The sequence below is a fragment of the Polyodon spathula genome, chromosome 7 (genome assembly GCF_017654505.1).
Source record: "Polyodon spathula isolate WHYD16114869_AA chromosome 7, ASM1765450v1, whole genome shotgun sequence".
Classification (NCBI taxonomy): domain Eukaryota; kingdom Metazoa; phylum Chordata; class Actinopteri; order Acipenseriformes; family Polyodontidae; genus Polyodon; species Polyodon spathula.
The window spans coordinates 23,466,399-23,487,393 of NC_054540.1; the positions used below are offsets into that span (position 1 = coordinate 23,466,399).

At 33.8% G+C, this 20,995-nt stretch overlaps 1 protein-coding gene across 1 annotated transcript in view; it reads right to left on the bottom strand.

Moving 5' to 3' along the window:
- Positions 1-2,958: 2,958 nt before the first annotated feature.
- The window catches only part of LOC121318380 (C2 domain-containing protein 5-like), a 39,784-nt gene continuing 21,747 nt past the window's right edge, over positions 2,959-20,995 (bottom strand). Inside the window, 18 exon segments of the mRNA XM_041254964.1 lie at positions 2,959-4,440; positions 5,128-5,274; positions 6,578-6,768; positions 7,444-7,482; positions 7,485-7,544; positions 7,717-7,773; positions 8,153-8,245; positions 9,506-9,593; positions 9,947-10,036; positions 10,132-10,230; positions 10,341-10,402; positions 10,830-10,893; positions 11,208-11,348; positions 13,423-13,587; positions 13,970-14,156; positions 15,386-15,577; positions 16,242-16,337; positions 16,555-16,669. Of these exon segments, the coding sequence (XP_041110898.1) occupies positions 4,309-4,440; positions 5,128-5,274; positions 6,578-6,768; positions 7,444-7,482; positions 7,485-7,544; positions 7,717-7,773; positions 8,153-8,245; positions 9,506-9,593; positions 9,947-10,036; positions 10,132-10,230; positions 10,341-10,402; positions 10,830-10,893; positions 11,208-11,348; positions 13,423-13,587; positions 13,970-14,156; positions 15,386-15,577; positions 16,242-16,337; positions 16,555-16,669 (2,018 nt within the window). The 3' untranslated portion in view covers positions 2,959-4,308.

Below are 20,995 nucleotides of genomic sequence, written 5' to 3' on the forward strand. Positions count from 1 at the left end.
CCATGAAAGCTCAGCTTGACTCAGCTCAATAAGAGCTACACTGATGCCAGCTCAGCTCAATAACATCTACACTAATACCAGCTCAAGAACTAACATCTACACTGATGCCAGCTCAAAAACTAACATCTACAGTGATGCCAGCTCTGATATTACACCTCCTGAGGCTTACCATATGCTGTATGTGCTCTTTGTTCTTATTCCTGTTTTTAAATTGATAAATGCATTCTTTCTGATTGAATTCAAACCTCTTACACACACCCCAGCTTTGGTATTTTGTATGTCCTCCTTTTGCTTTTATTATGGCTTTCAGGCATTTAGGATAATTCTTAACCAGTATGTTACATCTTATTGGTGAAATAAGAGCCCATTCTGTCTTGCATATTTCCTTCAGCTCAAACAGATTGGATACACAATGCTTGGCTACAGTTTTTTTTTTTTTTTAGATCAGTCCAAAGCATTGCTATTGAATTGAGATGTGATGATTGTGAAGGCCATTCGAGATCATTTATCTTGGCTTTCTTCAAGGATTCCAAAGTTTACTTAGCCATATGCTTTGGCATGTTGGATAACAAAGTCTGCCAATCAGCCTATGAGCAAATGGTATCATTGTACTTTGTTGAATGTTTTGATACATGGCTGGATTCATTCAATCTTCATTCACATCAATGTCTCCAGTCCCTGAACTGCTAAACCATCCCATATCATTATCGAACCATGTTTAACTGCAGGTACAAGGTTTTCTCATTGACGGCTTTCCCTTTTTTCCCCCCAAACATACTGTGGTCAATTTTAGTCTCACTGGACCAGAGAATTTGTTGATGATTGCTTCAGATTCCTGTTCATATTTCCTGGAAATTTTTAGATGTTTTTTTTTTAATTAATTTTCTTTGTGGTTTGCAATGAAGTCTTCGTGCTTACAACATCTGTGTTCAGGTGCCTTTGTACAATTCTTTCATCCACTATTATATCCATAAAAGTAATCAAATTGTTTTCAACTTCATTATTTATTAGTATTCTATCCCAGTCTATCTTTAGAGTTCCTGTTGCATTCATTAGTAATCTGCTCAAATGAAATCGTATACCATTGTCTATGATTTATGTACTGGCCTTGATTTAATTGCCACAAACATTATCAAATTATGGTCGCATATTGTATCTAGTCAGGGCATTCACCAGTTGTGATAGGAAACAATCTTGCACTAACTCTATCATTCCCGTGTTGGAACTGTTGTCTGAGGTCATGTGATCCCAGTTTATGCTTGAGAAGCTGAAGTCTCCCATATTTAAGTTGTCCCCTTCCTTATTTTTTTTTTTTTTTTTTGATGCATGCATATACATTTTCATTTAATGATTCATCAGATCTTGGGGGCCTATAGCAGACCCACTACTAAACCTTTAGATTTGTTTTCATTTCATTTAATCCATGATTCACTGTTGTTGCCATTACTTTCCAGTATTTCCCATTCTAAGTCATTTTTATATTGCGAGCCCTCCCCCTCGTTTATCGGGTCTGTCTTTTCTAACTAACCTATATTCTTCCATGTTGAACTCGTCTCCATCATTTGGAGTTAACCAGGATTCCATTATTCCTATAATGTTATAGATTTCCACATTTACTATGGCTTCTGATTCTATAAATGTATATAATGCTTCTTCTGTTTAAATAGAGACATTTAAGTGTGTTATTTTTGTTCCCCTCTGCATCGTTTCCAAGCCTGTTTTGGATTATTGTATTTGTTGTTTCTGAATAGTTTATAGTGTAACTCCCCTTGGCTGAAGTATCCCTGCCCTTCTACATCCTTAGTTTAAACTATACTGGAGTATTTATAATTGGTTTCGTCTGGTTTTGTGTAAATGGCATACCATCATAGGGCTTAATTTGTAACACAAATATTATACCTGATGTTTTCTGTGATTTATATATATATATATATATATTATATATATATATATATATATATATATATATATATATATATATATATATATATAAAAATAGACTTTGAATCTCCCTGTTGCAAGTCAGTTTCATTCGCAGGTGACAGACTTTGATAGTGAACTTCCCTATCCAAGCCTGTAACAAATTGGGTATTTCATGATATCATTCTCGAGAATGTACTATATAAGCAAAAAGTAGAGAAATACATTTCCGTTAATTTAAGGTTATTCAAGTTCAAATTATTGAGAATTAGTTTTTTCAGAATTTTGTGTTTACTATATATCCATATTTTAATCCACTGCATGTGTAAACAACTTATTTTGTGAAAAGTAGTGAAAATAAGTACGTGGTTGTCATATCTGAGTTATCATATTTAGGTTTTAATATTTAATAATTTAAACGTTTAGGGAACTACACTACATAATGCCCCTTTTGTCCGAAGTGCTTTCCTGAGCAATATATCTCAGTACAATCTATTCAACTGTACTTGCTACTTGCAACGCTTTTAGATGTACCAGATACAGTGCAGCAGTCTGTCAGAAACAAATAATTCATCCATATTTGGGGATCCCCAATTAAAATATAATTTTCAATTTAATAAAGGTCACTTGAAGACTAAATTAAATGTTTAAAAACAGTAAAGCATAAAAACAAAATCTCATGAGTAGCTCATGCTACCCATTCCTGTTACACAGGGCTATATTATTTTCATCCTCAAAAGCAACTTTTAGTTGTGTCAACAAAATAAACAAGCCTTTAAATGTCATATACATACAAGCAAGATTTAACTAGATATTACACCAATGGCTGTAAAAAGGAAACACTATACTGTTTTATTGTAGAATATACTGTAAGAATGAATGAATGAATGAATGAATATACAGTAATCACTGTTTATGTATTTGTTATTGTTGTCTAATCATGTATTTTCATTGTATATTTCTGACAAGAGCTGGCAAGTTTGGGAAGAATTTATGTACCTGCAAGTCTAACACAATAAATGACTCACTTCTTGAACAGCAGTTTTAACAGAATTTTATTGTGCAAGATCAAATCTTCACGCTAATGTCAAAGATAACAGCAGTTCAAATGAAAGGCTATCATGCTGCTAATTAAAACAAGCAACATATACAGTGTTGTCTGTACATTCGTCCTAAATTAATTAAACCTGCATTACAATTATCACCAAAATTGTTTGCTGTATAGCACAGTCAATTTCAGGAATAAAACCTACATTTTAAATTTGACAAACATGCACAGTATCTATTGTATACCTAAATAATTTACTTCAATATTACAAAAATACCATTCTTATTTTCATACACATTTATACTAAACGGTTTTGTGGGTTGTGGCACCTATAACAAAATATTACTGTTACTACATTTATCATTTCTAACATTTAAAAAAAAAAGTACATACAAGTTCAGTAGTACACAAGTTTATGAAATTCAAGTTTAAGAAACCACAGCTGTCAGATTAACATTGTGTATGTTCCTTTCCAATTTAAAGCTATTATGCCAATTCAAAAGCTGTTCCTACACGGTTTAGCAATTATGAGAATGCAATTTAAACATGTATATTAGCACAACAGTCTAGCAAAATGTTAAGCGAATAATGGTGCAGAAATGTAATCTGGAAAATTTACTTGCCACTAGATTTAGCTGCAAAAAGTTATAACAATCACTGTCCATGTGGATGCAGCTGATGAAGGTAACAGTGAATTCATTACTACTCATTTGGTACACACTGAACATGATTGTAGCGTTCATTAAATGGCATATACTGCCTTATTTTTCTAGTTTACCTGCAAAGTACTTGAAATATTATCGTACCATTCTGCCTTGTAAAACATATTAAGGCCTTTCAATCGTTCTAGATGTTGGTGGATCTTAATACCACAGTCCTTTAAATCATTCATGTATTTTTACAGACAGAAACACACTAACGAGATTTTAATAACGTTGGTACACAAATTCTAATTATCTCAGTAATGGTAAATAGACTTGCCATGGTTTTGATCAATTGAAAATTGTATTTTTAGGTGCTACAGTAAATTAACTGGAAGTGTTTAAATACAACACTGAGTAAAGCTGCCTGAATTCTGCAATGTGTAATGTCCAGTTTTACCTAGAACCAGTGGACACCATGTTTACATGGAAGTTTAAACAGAGTTTGTGCATTGGAAATCGTGGTTTCTGTCCCTAGTGTAGACTTATTTTTATTTTGTACATCATTTCACTCCTGATCACTCCAGTATAGGTTGTAGAGAATACTAGAGAGAAAGACTGAATCTGGAAGTAACATGGATTTAAAGCTCCTGTTCAAAATGAGCTTGTTTGCTCTGAGAATAGTCTTTTAAGTTGTCTTCAGGTAGTATAATCAGTGCCACTATTGGAAGCTTGCGATGAAGTTGCCTGGGGCTGTACAGGTATAGCTTCTAATTCAGAATCACGCACAAAGATTACTGCATCACCACTTACATTGATAAGACACTGAGCCTGCCAAAAAACAAACAAACAAAAAAACACAGCAACATTTTATTAGTATCTGACATAGTAAAAAAACTGAACAATCCACTGAATAACAAAACAAATAACTTTGAGAAAGTACTACCTGACTAAGAACTTTAAGCAATTTTTAAATTTCAAAGTGTAAATTAAGAGCCACATTAAATTAACTTTTAGAAAGAATGTGGAGAACTGTCTTTAAAGCGCTATAAAAATACGTAACCGAGACAGCGGAGTGATAAACATTGTATTTTATTTTCAGATCCTTGCCAGAACACTGTACTACATTTTAATTCTAACAAAACATGTACTGCTTTATAAGAGCACAAAATATAAAACAGTATTAAATAGTTATTATACTTCACATAACTAACTTAAATAGTGAACAACTGCAATAATCTGTCAATGGATTGCATAATAATACAAACATTAACTAATAATAACTAATAAATTCAATACCTGGTATGTTTATTTCTAGAATAACTTTAACAAATGGCTAAATTATGTAATTTATATTTGGGTTAAAAAGAAATTGAAAAAGACCCCCCATTGCATTAAATGTTAAAAACTCTGCAGTGAAACTTATACAATCCTCACAATCTCTTTGACAGACCACAACAGAAAAATATAAGCGGCACCATTTATAGGAATGGATAGGGGAAATCGGTTATTCATTACCTGATTTTTATTTGGATTCTCCATGAAAACGCATTCTTTCATTATATAAGAGACAACTGCATTTCCTCCCAAAGCTGCTACGTGAGCTCTCACCATCGCAAACACCTCTGCAATGAAAGCGTGGAGAAACCCACTAACACCACCTTCCTGTGCGAAACAAAAAACAAAGCTCTTACTGACTTGACCGCCAGTAGGTGGATTATAATGTTTATAGACAAAAGTAGCACAATTTGTTATACCCTGATAATGACATTGAGTACTTAACAAAAGCCAAATGAAAGCATGACATGGACATACATTTATATATATTTAAATATATTAAATACATACTGAAGTATTAAAAAAAATGTGTTGACCCAACCTATAAGGTACAGAGGCACATAGTGTCAACAGAATTAAACGCTTACAGCATTACATTATTTCTCTAGTCCAGGTTATAAAAAAAAACATTCAAAACCCACAAAGGCTTGCAAGCAACGTGTCAGCCAGTTAGAGCTAGAGAAAAACATGATAAAAAAAAATCTCATATTAGAACTTAGAACCATCAGAATTAACTTGATATCATTTGGGAATGAAAACATCATAAAAAGTTAAAGATAAGGGTAAAGAATTAAAAAAACAGTAATTTGTAGCTTTATACCTAGGCTTGCTGCTTTTCGATTTTAATCTGTAAAGCTTGTTAAAAATGTCGAATTCCCAAAAAATATGTGTTTGACTGAAATCAATTTATATAGGACAAATGTCGATAAAACCACTCGCTATTTTTTTTTCTTACCAAAATTATAATTTAGAAATCACCTTTTTTTGTATCAAAGGTGTTTTATCAGTTTTTATCAGTTAAAATAAAAAATCAGAAGCCCTAGTTATAATGTAATGCTTCATTAATGTGTATGGTTGGTTTGCTTTGTAGTACAACCTCTGTCACTTTTGTGTAGTTTTAATACTTGCTGTCTGGCCCATCTCTGTTCCGTTCTGAATGGCTAGGGGTCGCTGTCAGTCATCTCAGTAGTTACTGTAGTTTCACAGTCAGTCATTTCATCCTATTCTGACAGATATCACTGACTGAAGCAGAGCTAGAATGCTCTCATTTGTTTAAATGACTGTCAATCATCAAACCTACACCGACTATGCACTTTTATTTGCCAGCTACAGCGCCTATCATTCAAGGCACCTACTTTGAAATTAGCGGGTTAAGGAGTAGGTAGGCTTTTGCTATAGGCATATATGGTGACAGTTACTAGTTTGATTTGAAAATGGGGAGCAAAAGGAAAACACCTAGTAAGTATTGCACACAATACCCTGATCAACAGCTGAAGTCTCCACATCAGGACGATATTAATCATCGATTTGGCAAAAAAATAAAAATCAAATAATAGCAAGCCTATTTATATCATTTAACTGATAAGTACACTTCTTAAGTTTGTCTTAAACATTTGGTTTGATTGCTCACCTCACGTAGAGACGTGGTCTCTCGAATGAAGAACATGTTGATGATGCCGACATATTTGATTATTTTTGCTCCAGGGATGAAAGACAGTGGAGTCATCTTGACGACTGTAATGGTAGAGCCTGTGCATGACGTAGTAGAACGTAGACGCGCATGACCTTCAGCCTGCGGACTGGCTTTTTCAAGTAACGATGCTAAAAAATAAGGGTGAAAAAAGAAACAACATAGACAGGGTATTTAGTTAGGTGAGTTGTAACCTACAAAGCCTATGTGAATTAAAATGATTGTTTTTAGTGTATCAAAATACATCAGCTGTGTGACGGCATTCTCTGAATCTTCAGCGATGTAACATCAATTATTGCCTGCCATGAAGAAAGAGGTAATTACGCAAAGCATGCAGTAAGAAGACATATAAAAATAGACTGAAATAAAATGTTAATTGACAGTTAAAGAGGCATAAGGCAAATTTATGGTCATGACGTAACCAACAATAAATCAGAGAACTTGAAAAGAAAGGCAAAAACAAGTTGTCTGCTAAAATTCCTGGTGTGAGTGTGAAAGATGTTACATGCAATGTCACTTCTAGTGTGTTTTGCCTTCTTGCAACTATAATTTTGCCAAGGATCAAAGATTTTTGCCTTTTATAATCTGAAAAAAGTGGAATTTCCTTTCTAATCAGTTTAAATCATGTTGATTTCATTGCTCCGCTGAAGTCTTTAGGCTATAAATCTGCAGCTTTTACACTCTGAAATCAGCTGTGCTTGATCTGCAATGCCAACACTGGGTAGGAAAGTCTCCCCCGTCACCACTGGAGAATCTGTCATTGCTCAGATTATCACCATAGTGCGCTAGAAACAACGTCCTCCTACTTGTCTTAATTGATCCTCGTCTTATGGTCAGAGCTTTCACTTTACGAGCTCTATCCAGCTGTTGCATCTGTTTGCAAAGGAACTGTAATCAACTGAGGTGGCTGAAAACACAAGGAGATAAAAAAACAACCAAAAAATAAAAACAGAAAGAAAAATATGGATGACGTCGGTTGCATCGATGTTCCTCTGATGAAGCAATTATCTGTCTGGTAGAAGATAATAAAAACACCCTCTTTTCATTAATTACAAAGTGCCGAAATCACAACAACTCACCTCTCTGAGCCCCTGGGATTGCCTGTGTGCTCGCACTCTCCAGTAGCCCTAATGAGACTTATGGAAAAAGTGCAGACTTCAGCAATTGCAACAGCTACTGAGCTGCTGGCACATGTCTTTATTACACTGAATGCAGGCGTCCTCACTGAAATAATAATTGTGTATTAAATATACTGCAGATTTTGATTCTGAATAGGTTACCTGGTTTCTATAGAAAACAATTCAACAAAAGAATAATGAAAGAAGCATATAATCCTGCACAACAGTGCATTTCGATGTAACAAATTAGTTTCCGGTTTAGCACAGTTTGTGCTAATCTCAGTTATTTTAAAAACTACAACTGCCGATTAAGGATTTGTTTAGCAAGAAATCTAGCTATTACATACAGTAACACATATACCATATAGCCATTGAAATGAATTTAAACAAGGCTTACCTGTACCTTTCCTGGGTGAGAAGGGCTGGGCACCTGGCGAGTCAGAGCACAGTTCTAATGGAAACTGGAGCTGTTCCTCATTTTCAGCAATGACTAGAAAAAAAGAAAAAGAAAATTACAGCCCAGAAGTTGACATGGTCCATAGCTATAGGAAAACCAAACTGTTCTGTAAGAATACTAGCTAGCAAACAAATCTGTAGCGACACTTTTTTCTTCTTACATTCAAGCCTCCCATTTCTGTGAAAATTTAAGCGCATTGAGATATATGATAAAAAAAGTAATATTTTTATATTTTCTATGAACTGTAAAATCAGCAGCATTTACAATTAACATAAATTATCACCACCACATACATTTCACAATAAAGAAGGGTAAATAAGAATTAGGACTTCTGTTTTTCTGCTTTTATTAATTTCATTTTCTGTGTTTATTTTTTAGCTATTTTTGAGTTTTATGTAAATCGTTTTTATTTTTTTTACCCTGGCTTTCGCTTTTTATATATTGTATGAAATTATTGTTTTCTGTTACTTTCCAAAATGCTTGGGCGTTTTTCTGTTAAAATATGTGTAGTAGTAACTCGACAGTACTTTCCTTTACTGTCTTCCATGACAAAATCCTTATGGTCACCGGGACATTCTTCTGGGGTTTTTGTGTGTAGGCATTTTTTTTTTTACATTTCACCACAATTTGTAATTCTGTTTTAAATCCTCTGTATCTTAACTGTAATGCAGCTTTAAATCCTGGGAACAAGCCTCCATTCCTAATTGTAATCGTGTTATAAAATACGCCAGTGGAGTCTCCAATACAAAATGTAGGAATGTGCTGCCAGTCAGTAGTTGGGGTGGGTTTAAGTATTCAGAACGAATGAATGATAGATACAAGTCAGGAAGGAGGGACATTGCCGAGCTACACTGGGAAAAAATAGTAGATATATTTTATTTATTTATTTATTTTTTTTAATGGGAAAGGGGTGATCAACGTGAACTGAGTAACCATTTCCACAGTGTTCCCGGTGTTTATTAGCTATACACCAATTTAATTTTTTTTTTGTATCAGATGTGTTTTATCAGTTTTTATCAGTTAAAATAAAAAATCAGAAGCCCTACTTATAATCTAATGCTTCACTAATGTGCATGGTTGGTTTGCTTTGTAGTACAACCTCTGTCATTTTTGTCAAGTGCTCCTTCATCCCCGGGAACGCGATGTAAATCATACATACATCCTATTGAGTAATTATACATGGTTTCTAAATAAACTCAAATCGGCCACTTACCTTCCAAAGCATTTCACACACTAGACAGTAACTTACAACACATAACTCTTAAACAATGGATTATTATTATATATACTTACCTTTCCTGAGTGCCTTATCGACACTAGCTTTCCAATTATCTTGAACTTGGTCTTTGTCAAAAGTCATTGCCACTGCTGTAACAGCCACCTTTAACATCCAACAAATAACTTGTGTCAGTGAACATCCAACAAAAGATGAACATACAAGCCTTGCCAAGACTGTAAATACCAATTCAGACGTATCAAATAACAGATATATAAATCATTGCATGCACTCGTAAAAGGATAAACAAATCTCTCTCTCTCAATATTGTCAAAAACTTGTAGCAAAGAATGGCTTGAACATGTTCCACCACAATTGGATAAGCCACACTTTATACATACCCAGACAGACATTTCCATAATACCCTTGTAACACCTAAAATCATACTAATATAATGCGTTTTAAAATACTCAAGTATGTTGTGTATTAATTTCCCAAAGGACATATTTTGAACACACCTGAATTAATTCATCCTCTGGCACAGCAACTGTAAAGTTCACATGACAGAGGCAGCACGGGATCATGGAACGCAATTTAAAATACAGACTCTGTATGGTTTAAAAAAAACAAAACAGTAATACATCATTATTGTATATTGTTGAGAAGAGCGACTGCATCAGACTACAGCAAGTAGAAATGTTACCTTTAACAGATTCTCACAGAGATCATTAAAAATCTTGTTGAGTCCTTGGTTTGTCAGATTGACATTGTTTAACCTGAATACTCTCACTGCGGTAAACATCTAGGATAAAAAGAGAAGATGAGAAGCATTCATAATGTGATTGGCATCAGCCCAAATCTCAATTTATATTCAATACTTAAATGCCTTGGCAAGATTCTATATTTACATACCTGTAAACCAGTTGTCCAATTGTAAATCCCTGGCATGATCTCTGTATTGCAGCTGTGAAAGCCTATTTAAAAAATGTAATAAAAGCAGCGATAAGACACCAGGAAGCAGCAGTTTAACCTTATAAATCTAAAGTGTGTGGTATGTGAACAATATGAATACCATGTCAAATTAAAGTTAAAACAAATAACCAGATAAACGAAGAACACTCTTCAGCACAATTAAAAGCAGAGCATTGACAATATTACTAAAGCAAATACATATTTTAAATCCTTGGTTCACTCCTAGGGCGATTGTATATCCTTTTCTTAGGATTCATTTAGGATGGCTTGGTTTAAATCCACCACAGCACTTTTACTAGTGATGGGACCAAGAATGCATGATGACTCCACCTATATGTTTGGTAACAATGTGACTGGACAAGTGAAAAAAACAGTAAAATTAAGGTTTAGCCTAAAAAATACTGTACATGAAAAATAAAACCCCCCCACCTGCAGGTAGTGGGGCATCTGTTAGTAAAGAATGGATATCTTCCACAGCATCAGCATCGTCAATCTGAAACAAGAATGAGATGACTACTCATGAAACAGTCTTGCTTTTGAGTAGGGCTAGAACAGAATATTCTGAAGTATGTTGTTCATTTAAAGTAACTAAAAATATGTAACATATGGCCCCCATTATTTAAACTGTTATATAATCCATACAACAAGTGCAATGTCACTACAAGCTTTGGGTGGTCCCTTATTATTTTGGAAGGATTAAGCATAATAACCATGCATTTAGAGCATTTCGATTTGTACTTTTATGCATAATATTATTAGATCACAGTGCAAGGGAATATAAAATATAGGTTCATCAGACTGACTTACCTCAAGAACAAAGGCATCCTTCTTTCCATGTGACAGGTCCAGCTCTGAAACCTCATCAGAGCTTTCTGAGTGGGACCTGAAGATTCTGGAACGCTGCCTAGGTTCTGGAATTGGTGATCCGATAATTTCCTCACTTATCTCCTACAGTAAGCAGATTATGGGTATAAGTTCTCACTTTTTAGAAAGGTTCAAATAATTTACACAGAGCTAACAGTTAATGCAAAAGCTTATAAAGCAATGGCTACACAAGTTCGGAAGCAAAAGAGCAAAGACTTTCTCTTCCCTGGTGGTCTGTCATTGAACTCGTAATTGGACTCGTAATTAGAACAAAAGCAATCCTTCAAATACATCAAGGAACAACATTGAGTTCCCAATCACCAGTAACTGTTTACCTTTCTTTACGGCTTAAACTTAACTAACCATATACATGTTACAGTTATGGATACACGTAGCAGATGATGGAGAAAAGTCATGTGCTTGCAAAAGAACAGCTATGTAACACACCACATGGTGAGAAAGTATGCCAGAACACACCAATTATCACCAATATGAAATAACCAGAAAACATGCATTACATCGATACCACAAAACATCTACCGTATTTTGGCCTTTGAAGGTTGACACTTCTGGATCCAGGGTAAATAATTTCTTGGGAAAAAAAAAATGAATAAATCTTATAAAAACTAAAAACAACAACATAAATTTGAATAATTGTGTAAAACAATACAGGCATTTACATAATAAAGAAATATGCTATATACAAAAATAGTCAACTGTCATTAATACGAATTTCAAGGGACCAGCAAATATAAGTGTCTTAAGTAATTCTTCTTCTTCAGGAGTCTAATAAGTGAAGATACAGTAACACTGAAATCAAATTTTAATTGCAGCACAATGAAAAGTATTACACATTTAAAAAAGTACTGTGCATTTTATTGAAAAAGTAAGTGTACATTGTAAATGAACTGCAATTGAAATCTCCATGTCCCATTCTGATCACAGGAATTTTTAAACCATAAAAGCACAGCGTCCTTAACATCAGGGTATTGAGCAAATCAGAAACGCTAACAACTTGCATCCACAGTATGCTGTTCAAAGGCATGTTTGTATCTTCCTTTATTTTGTACGGTGCTGCATTACGGTATCCACGCTTTCAAAATCTCCACTTTTGTCTGCAAGGATAATGCACATGTTTTGCACTGTTTCGTGGAAACGGCACTAGTGGGAACTCAAAATGCACCACAGGATCAGTAGAACCAAATCAGCATTAAAATACAGTACAAAGGCACTAACCTGGATGCAGGTTAATACATTTGTCAATATCCTTTACACTTAGCTGTTCGACCTAGAGCAATTTGTTTAATTAAAATTTTTCTTTCCTGGGGGGGCTCCAAAATAATTCTAACAAACAGGAAATTACAACAAGTCATTTACAATAAGCAACTGATAAAAGTGGAAAGTAGAACATTCTTAGTATCAGGAAATTAGTTTAGTCCAAGTTCATTTTAATGAGAATCGACTGTACATCTGTTTTTAAAACACTTCCTGCCAGACAGTGGTAGCTGACATCAAGGAATTCTTGATGTGAACCCCCTACCAACCCCCCTTTCTTGACGGAAACCCCTACCAATACTGACAATTTTCTTTTCTTTTTTATTGTTCTTTACCATTTTGTTATGCATTTAATCCCCAGACAACAAATGTTCTGCACTGGTATAACCTGTTCGTTTTCATACTTTAATCCAGTTGATTCTGCCTAGGAGTGGTGGCCTGTGACAGTGTGGCAAGGTGAAAGCCCTGCTGATGCACGGGTGTGTGGGGAATATTGGGTGGCAGGGAGGGGGTTAAATTCCCCCTGGAATTTCTGGAGCCGCACAGGTGGCTAAAAATGGTGATCACTTGTGTTAGTTTAGAATTGTGATGGTGAAGGTGCGGTTCTGGTTGTTTGTTTCTTTATTGTACCTTTGTAACTAAAATGCGCGTGATCACTTAAACTGCATCATTCTGGTCTGCTAACGTGACCCGGTCACATGGTCCTACTGCTCATGTGGTATAATAGCAGAGAAGCTAGTGCTTTTTTCTTCTAATGATGTATTTTTGGTAAACACAAAAATGTATTTAAATGTTTAAAAAATGCTGTTTTGAATTTTAAAAAAATAAATAAAAAAAGAATGGTCCCAGCACTAAAAAGTTGGGACTTCATGATTTTACTTACAGGAGGGGTAATCTCATAAAGCTCTTTGTTTTTAGTGATGGTGTCATTGATCTTCTTCTGCATGTTAGATATATGTTGCTCGTAGGTCATATCACTTGGCGTCTTCCCAGCAATCTGAATACCTCCTGGAGTTGGCAATGCAGTGAGATAGACACCTGTAGCAGACTAAAGAGAGGAGCACAGAACAGAAAAGAAGGACAAAGGCTTAGTGCTCAGATTTCTTATTTTGTTTCAAAACAGCAGCAAACCACATACTTTTTTCTGGTTACAATTATTATTTATTTTACTACCGTGGTATTTTACTAGTATGCAGGCCAAATAAACATGGGGAAAACTACACTAAGCAACTGAAGCAACTTATTAAACATTAAGTGTAGGTGAACAACTTACCACTGTTGCAAACATACCACCATTTACAAGTGAAAATGTATAAATATGTGTAAAATTATGAATTTGGAAATACACGTTTTCCATTAAAAAACAGACCAATCTATGGAAATACTTTGCATTTAAATAATGCAAATAACTACTCAAAGAAATAACTTACCGCCAGTCCAACCAGCATGTTTTCCCCTACGCTGATCTGAATTCTGAGTCCAAAAAGAGCATTCATTCCTCTTAGTTTCAGCTTGTTCATCAGCTGGGTGTGCAGCTCGTATTCCATGAATGGCAGTAAGTTACTGATGGCTGTTGCATTTGCCTCTCCTTGAGCCTTTTTCTTAAGACGGCATAATCTGTAAAAAATAAATAAATAAATAAATAAATAAAGTTAGTTCACTGACTGACTTGTATCATTTGATCTACATTCTATTCTCGCTTTTGTCACTAAGAAATACTTTAGTCACTTGAACCCAACAGGGAAAAAATATGCCAGTAAAATATTATTTAATCTATCAGAGATTTTTAATTTTCCATCTCTCATGTTAAAATGCAAATTGGTGGGATTACAAAAAACATTACATCATTACATTTTAAGAGCCCTATAAAGATGTCTCTCGTGAACACTCATTAGTACTGTGCAGTTGTCACTAGCATGTTTGACTGTATTAAATTCCCATGTTTCTTTTTCTCTTCTTTTTTTTTTTTTTACAGAATATGTTTTTATTCAGGCGATCTTAGAATGATAGAGTTTATCTGCGTTCTCTGCAAAAGCCTTAGGGACTCTAACATTTAATCAGATATTCATTCGATGTTTAGTTATACCTAGGGCTTCTGATTTTCTGTATAAACCAATAAAAACAATAAAACTGATACAAAACAAACAAAAATGAAATCAGTGTTTATCCAATAAAAACTTGAAATGGTTACTCAATTCATGTTGACTTGACCCCTTTCCCTGTGAAAAAAAATAATAAAATAAACTACAAAAGAAAACTTTCCCAGTGCAGCTGGTCAATGTCCCTCCTTCTTGACTTGTATCTTGCATTGATTTGTTCTGAATACTTTAATCCCACCTCAGCTACTAAGAGACAGCAAATTCCTACATTTCTATTGGAGAATTGTAACCTGCTTGCAAGATTTAAAACAAGATTAGAAACGGGGCACTGTTCTTGATCACGAGATTTAAAGCTATATTGCTGTTCGATGGGGAGTACTGACATGCTAGTGGAATTTAAAACAGAATTGCAAATTGTGGCAAAATGTAACAAAAACATGAAAAACTCAGAAGAATTATGCCCGTGACCATAAGGATTTCATTGTGGAAGGTAGCAAAGGAAAGAAGGTACAATTGAAGTGTGCAAGTACTGTCAAGTTACTACACATATTGTGACAGAAAAAAAAAAAAAAACACCTAAGAATTTCGGAAAGCAACTGAAAACAATAATTTTATACAGTCTATAAAAAGAGAAAGCCCCAAAAGAAAAGAAAAAAAAACGACTGACAAACTCAACAGCAGCTAAAAATAAGCACTAATAAATGAAATTGATAAATAAAAAAATAGAAGCCCTAGTTATACCCTTACCTCGCCTGGATGAGGCATCCTTTTCCAGTTACTGCAACTTCTACAGGCAAATCTACTGTTGTAAAAAGTACATCTGGGACTTTCTGCTTCCGACAGTTATAGCAGTAGGTGAGATGGGCTGGGAAAGGCATGTTGAGCTCATCATAGGGAATATGGCAAAACCCACAACTGGGAGGAGAAGGCTCGTCTAATCTGAAATTATACCAGATATACAGGTCACTGGAATAGGGATACATTTAAATGCAACAGACTTATATTACATGTACAGTAATTAAACACAAAGACAACAAAAGACTAGTTTTGGTTAATCTGAGGTGTTTGACAGTCACAGTCAGTCTACAAAGAACTACATAAAAATATACACACACACTCACATTTATGAACTTTAACAGCAACAGAGGGCCCTAGTAACAAAGACCTCAAACCCATAACCTATGAACATTTTATAAATCATCACAAATCATCAATCATGAAGGCTCTTGGTAAAAAAGACAACAACTGCCAAACACAGTTTCACAAACATCAAACTCTATACAGAACCAAATATTAAAGGTTTCTATTTGTAGAGATGAAGTAAAAATACAACCAACTACTTATTACAATTCATTTTCACATAAACAGTATCAGTATTATTTTGTTAGTAATTAAAAAGTAAGTTTTTGATAGACTTCAATCAAAATGTAAGACCAGGCGAACATACCAAAGCATATTAGTAGAGTTAAGTATCCAATCCTGTGGCCTGCACTATAGCTCTGTAACCTACCCTAACATGGAAGAACTATCCTTGCTCAGAGGAAAAAAATCAAACTCTCCCTTCTCTGACCCTGTGGAAAAGAAGGAAGGCTGTCTTGACAACCTGTGTTCACTGTAGCTATCCAAGCTGCCGTCTTGGAGGAACTTGGGATTAAGTACTGCTGCTGTACCAGATGCAGATAGGATGCAGACTTCTTCACTAAAAAAGAAGAAAACAGAAATTAAGACATCTCACATTTCTGAACTCTAGACAACAATCTGGTTGTGTTCTTTTTTTTTTTTGCCCTAGATCGGATAAGTGTCTTTTGGAGAGACACATGAGTGAAGGACTGGTAACTATGATGCATTACTGAAATGAAACTGATAATTTTTTAGACAACCTGCCAGTAATTAGAACAATCACGCTTCTGACTTACCAGATGCTGGTTGATTCACTGTAGCCAATCACAGCGTGGCATCCTAGTGCTTTGGCGTGAGATTTGATCTCTTGTCTGATTTCTTCCCACCAGGCATCACGGGTTTCAGGTTCATCTGAAAGATACAGGAAAAAGCATTCCTACCTTGTATTATGAAACATCTAGGATTATAATTATTTGTGATTTATTTTGTAATTTGCAAAAATATAACCATGCTACATTTATGAACAATGTTTTAAGAACCTCTGTATGTCATTTTCTAATATGTTCATTCAAAATATAATAACATACAAATAACATACATATAGAATTAATGCAGTGCATTAACCATACTCAAGACTTTGACAAAAAAATTAAAAACTTGATTATGGCAAAATATATCCACAACAGCAATTTCACAGAGGCATTTCATTGTTAGATTGGCTGTGGGATAAAAGGGCCATATTCATAGATCCCTTACCCAGATTCTCATCAAGAAGAGATGAAAATCTCCAAAAGAAAAGTGTGTGTGTGTGTGTGTGTGTATGTGTGTGTGTGCGTGTGCGTGTGTAACACAACTTACTGATGCAGCTTTTCAACATGTTAACAACCAGCCCAGATACAACGTTTACGGCTTTAACAAACAAGTTTTGACTAACTGTGAAAAACATCAGTAAAGGCCAGTTTTAAATTTAACCAGACATCTTCGGATGTGTTTAAGTCTCACAAAGGATGCAAACAATTCAATTTAACACTTTGCTTAATACACAGCAGACAAATGACGTTTAATGTGACCTCAACATTTCGATAAACATGTCTATTTCTTGTCAATATACACAGTGCAACATGCTAGAAGTGGAATTTTACAATTTTGACAATTTTTTTGTAAACTTTATTTAATATTTTGTTATTTCATCAAGCAAAACATATACTCCACTATGACAGAATGTCAAGTTCTAGTTAATAAAAATTATATATATATATATATATATATATATATATATATATATATATATATATATATATATATATACACATATATATATATATATATATATATATATATATATATATATATATATATACACACACACATATATATATATATATATATATATATATATATATATATATATATATATATATATATATATTTTTTTTTTTTTTTTTTTGTAAAATAACAGTTCAAGTTTAACGGTCACAGCACTATTTTGCACCTTGGTTCGTAAAAAGGAATCTATCAACCCAAGGGATGGTCATCAGAAGTTAAATATTTAATTGCTGAAATCCCTTATTGTTTAAATTGATCCATTTTACCAGGCTGTGCAAAATTGTAATTGCTTAAAGTTAATAATGCATTGTAGCACATTGCATCAAGCAGAAACAGCTTTGGAAACTGCTAAACAAGTCTATTTAATTACATTTTAAAGAATTAAACAATTAAATCCTTGGGATGTTTTTTCTTTACTTGAGGGGAGAAATCAGGTTAACAGTGTCTTGGGGAATAAACAGACCAGGGAAAAAGCGGATCGCTGTCCAGAATTTAAAAGGGGAGGTTCCACTGTTTCTAAAGTTTACGCCTACTAGTACTACATCTGGGGAATATGCCCAGGGAATAAGTTGATCAGATATATTAACTAAAAATAAAACATTTAAAATGAACTTTGTAAGTGCCACTTATATGTCTGTTTGTTTAACAAACGTTATAGCAACTCAAGATGTTTTTGTTACATATTTAACGTGTAAGCAGTACTGTAAGGATATCAAAAAGTTAAAGGACGATTTATTTTCAGTCATGGACAAAATTGAGGTCCATGTTGTGGTTATTAACTTAGGCCACGATGCACTGCAATCACTGACCCACTTGTGTTATTATTATTATTTATTATGCGCTTTGTTCTTTCATTTATTTTTACAGACAGCACTCATTTTTATTTTCCAACCTAGATACACAGGCTACATGACAAAACCCCTGTTCCTATTAAAAAAAAAAACGAAACGTGGTTACTAATTTAGCTATCATGTTTGATCTCTCTTTTTTTTTTGTTAACATTTCGTCCTTGTAAACTGTGATAGTTAACTCTAGGCCACTGACAAAATAATAATAGACCTTGCAATACTACAATAATATTGTATGTCATTAGAATATATTACTAAAACATTTAAATTTCGATTAAAGATTGACAACATTTTGACATGTACAACATTTTAATATACAGTAAATACATATTTGCAATTACACAAGAACTACATCTGATTAACAACGACATTTTTACAGGTAGAAAAAAGCTGAACTGGACACTTTGCATCACATATTTTACAGACCGAAAATAAATAAGTAAAAAAAGAAAGTGGTGTGTGAACACATTACCATACGATTTGGCAAATAAAATGACCAGATAGAAAACGTTGCTTCATGTAGTTAACCTCCCCTTCAATCAAACTGCTGCCGCACCTTCCTTTTGCCTTACTGCTATCCACTTTTTCCCCGGTTTACTAATTCCCTATGACAACTTTACTAGTTTAAAACAAACAAACAAAAAGGTAGCAGTTTGCACTGTATTATGAACAATAAGACAGACTATGGAAGCTGTGAACCAGACTCAATGAATTTACTTTTGATAGTGGAATAAATCTACTGATTGACAGGTGTTACACTTGCTTTCTCTTACATGTTACGATATCCCATAACAATATAATCTAAACACAGTAAGACTAAAGTACTAATGATAATATTTGAATTAAGAATTTTTCATTTTTTAAAGAAAAAAAGAACACTGAAAAATCATGAATGCTGGACATATCACACATGCCTTTGTAGAATTTATCAAGTAGTAAATGCGTAGCACCCTGTATGCTGTGCTAAGCAACAGGTTTTTCTTCCATGAAGCTATAGACATTCAGCTGCCTATTATACAGAGTAGCCACAAATTTAGGAACAGTGTATACATTTTCAAATCAAATTTGCAATCTGTTAACTTAAGCAACCGTAACAGCCACTGACCAGACTGCTATGAACTGATGTGTCTGGTAAACTGTGAAAAGAGACATGAGAATAAACATTCTTTATGTATCTGGATTTTCTCTGAAGTAACTTGCAACTATGACAAGTTACCATCAGTTTATGAATACGGCCCTTGGGATGCAGGAATGCACATGCCCGATTGTCTATGGTGGGTTTCTTCCAGGAGTTTTTGTTTGGAAAAAGCAGTAAGCTTCAAGTGCAACGGAAAGCCCAAAGCAGATTCAGCAGACAGTAGGCACACATGGTTGGTTATCTTGGCGCATGCTTGAGTCACATGACAGAACAGACTGAAAAGTATGGCAGCTCACTGAAATGGTTACAGGAGTCATGGCCCTGAAAATATATGCAGAAGAATGACATGCACTTTTGGCTTCCAAATGTATCTATAGACTCTGGTATCAAACAGAAATATTTTGAACAAAGTTATTTTTTCAATAACACATTAAAAATAACACAATGTTATCTATTTAGCAAATCTTGTCAATAACTGTTTTTTTTAATCCCAATCTTATTTTAAAAAATATTATACATGTATTGTTCCGAATTATATTTAGATCAACAGATATAATTAAACTTCAAAATACTGCAGAGTATATGTACGTTTAATTGATAAATTAGTAAAACAGAAATACACTAAGTCGAACTGCTGTTAATTACAATCTGTCACATTACCTAGATTTCTGTTAGCTGGAATACCAAGATTATATTAATTATACTTCATTAAATTATTTAATCAATAACGAATTTCTAAAATACTGTGTTTATAGGTAGAACACTATAATAATAATAATAATAATAATTATTATTATTATTATTATTTTAGTGTTAGCTATACATGCCTTAAGTTTATATTGAATATAGAAATATTTAATATACTTACTTTTCTGAGCAGATTACATGATAGTACTAGATTATTAGAAAGAGTGTAAAGACATTTATTTTTGTTGATTTATCAAAATTCATGTAAATGCTGTATATTTACAATTGTTTACCCCAAATTTAAAAACAAAATGCAAGTATAATATAGTCAAAGCAGAAAAAAAATCCTCCAAGTGTGAAATGAACAAGTGCGTTAGAAAAAAAGCAAATGGAGTCAGTCATACAAACTGTACTGAGAATTAAACTAATCTCCTGCTTAGTCATTATTTTGTTGCTGTACCTTCAGCTGTCTCTTTTCCAATTTCCCTTAGGATAATGCACTTCTAAATTAAACATCATTGCTTATTAAACTTTCATTCCATGTATTAAATAAAGATCAACTTGGTTCATACACAAATCTTTTCTTTCTGTGGGGAATAACAAAAGCCTAATTGAACCATCCACCAAAAGCATGCAGCATAACAATGAACCTTTTTTGTATGTAAATTAACTAAATGGCAAACACTAAACAATAGCACATGCTGCAAAATATTATAATTCAGATACTTAAGATTAAGG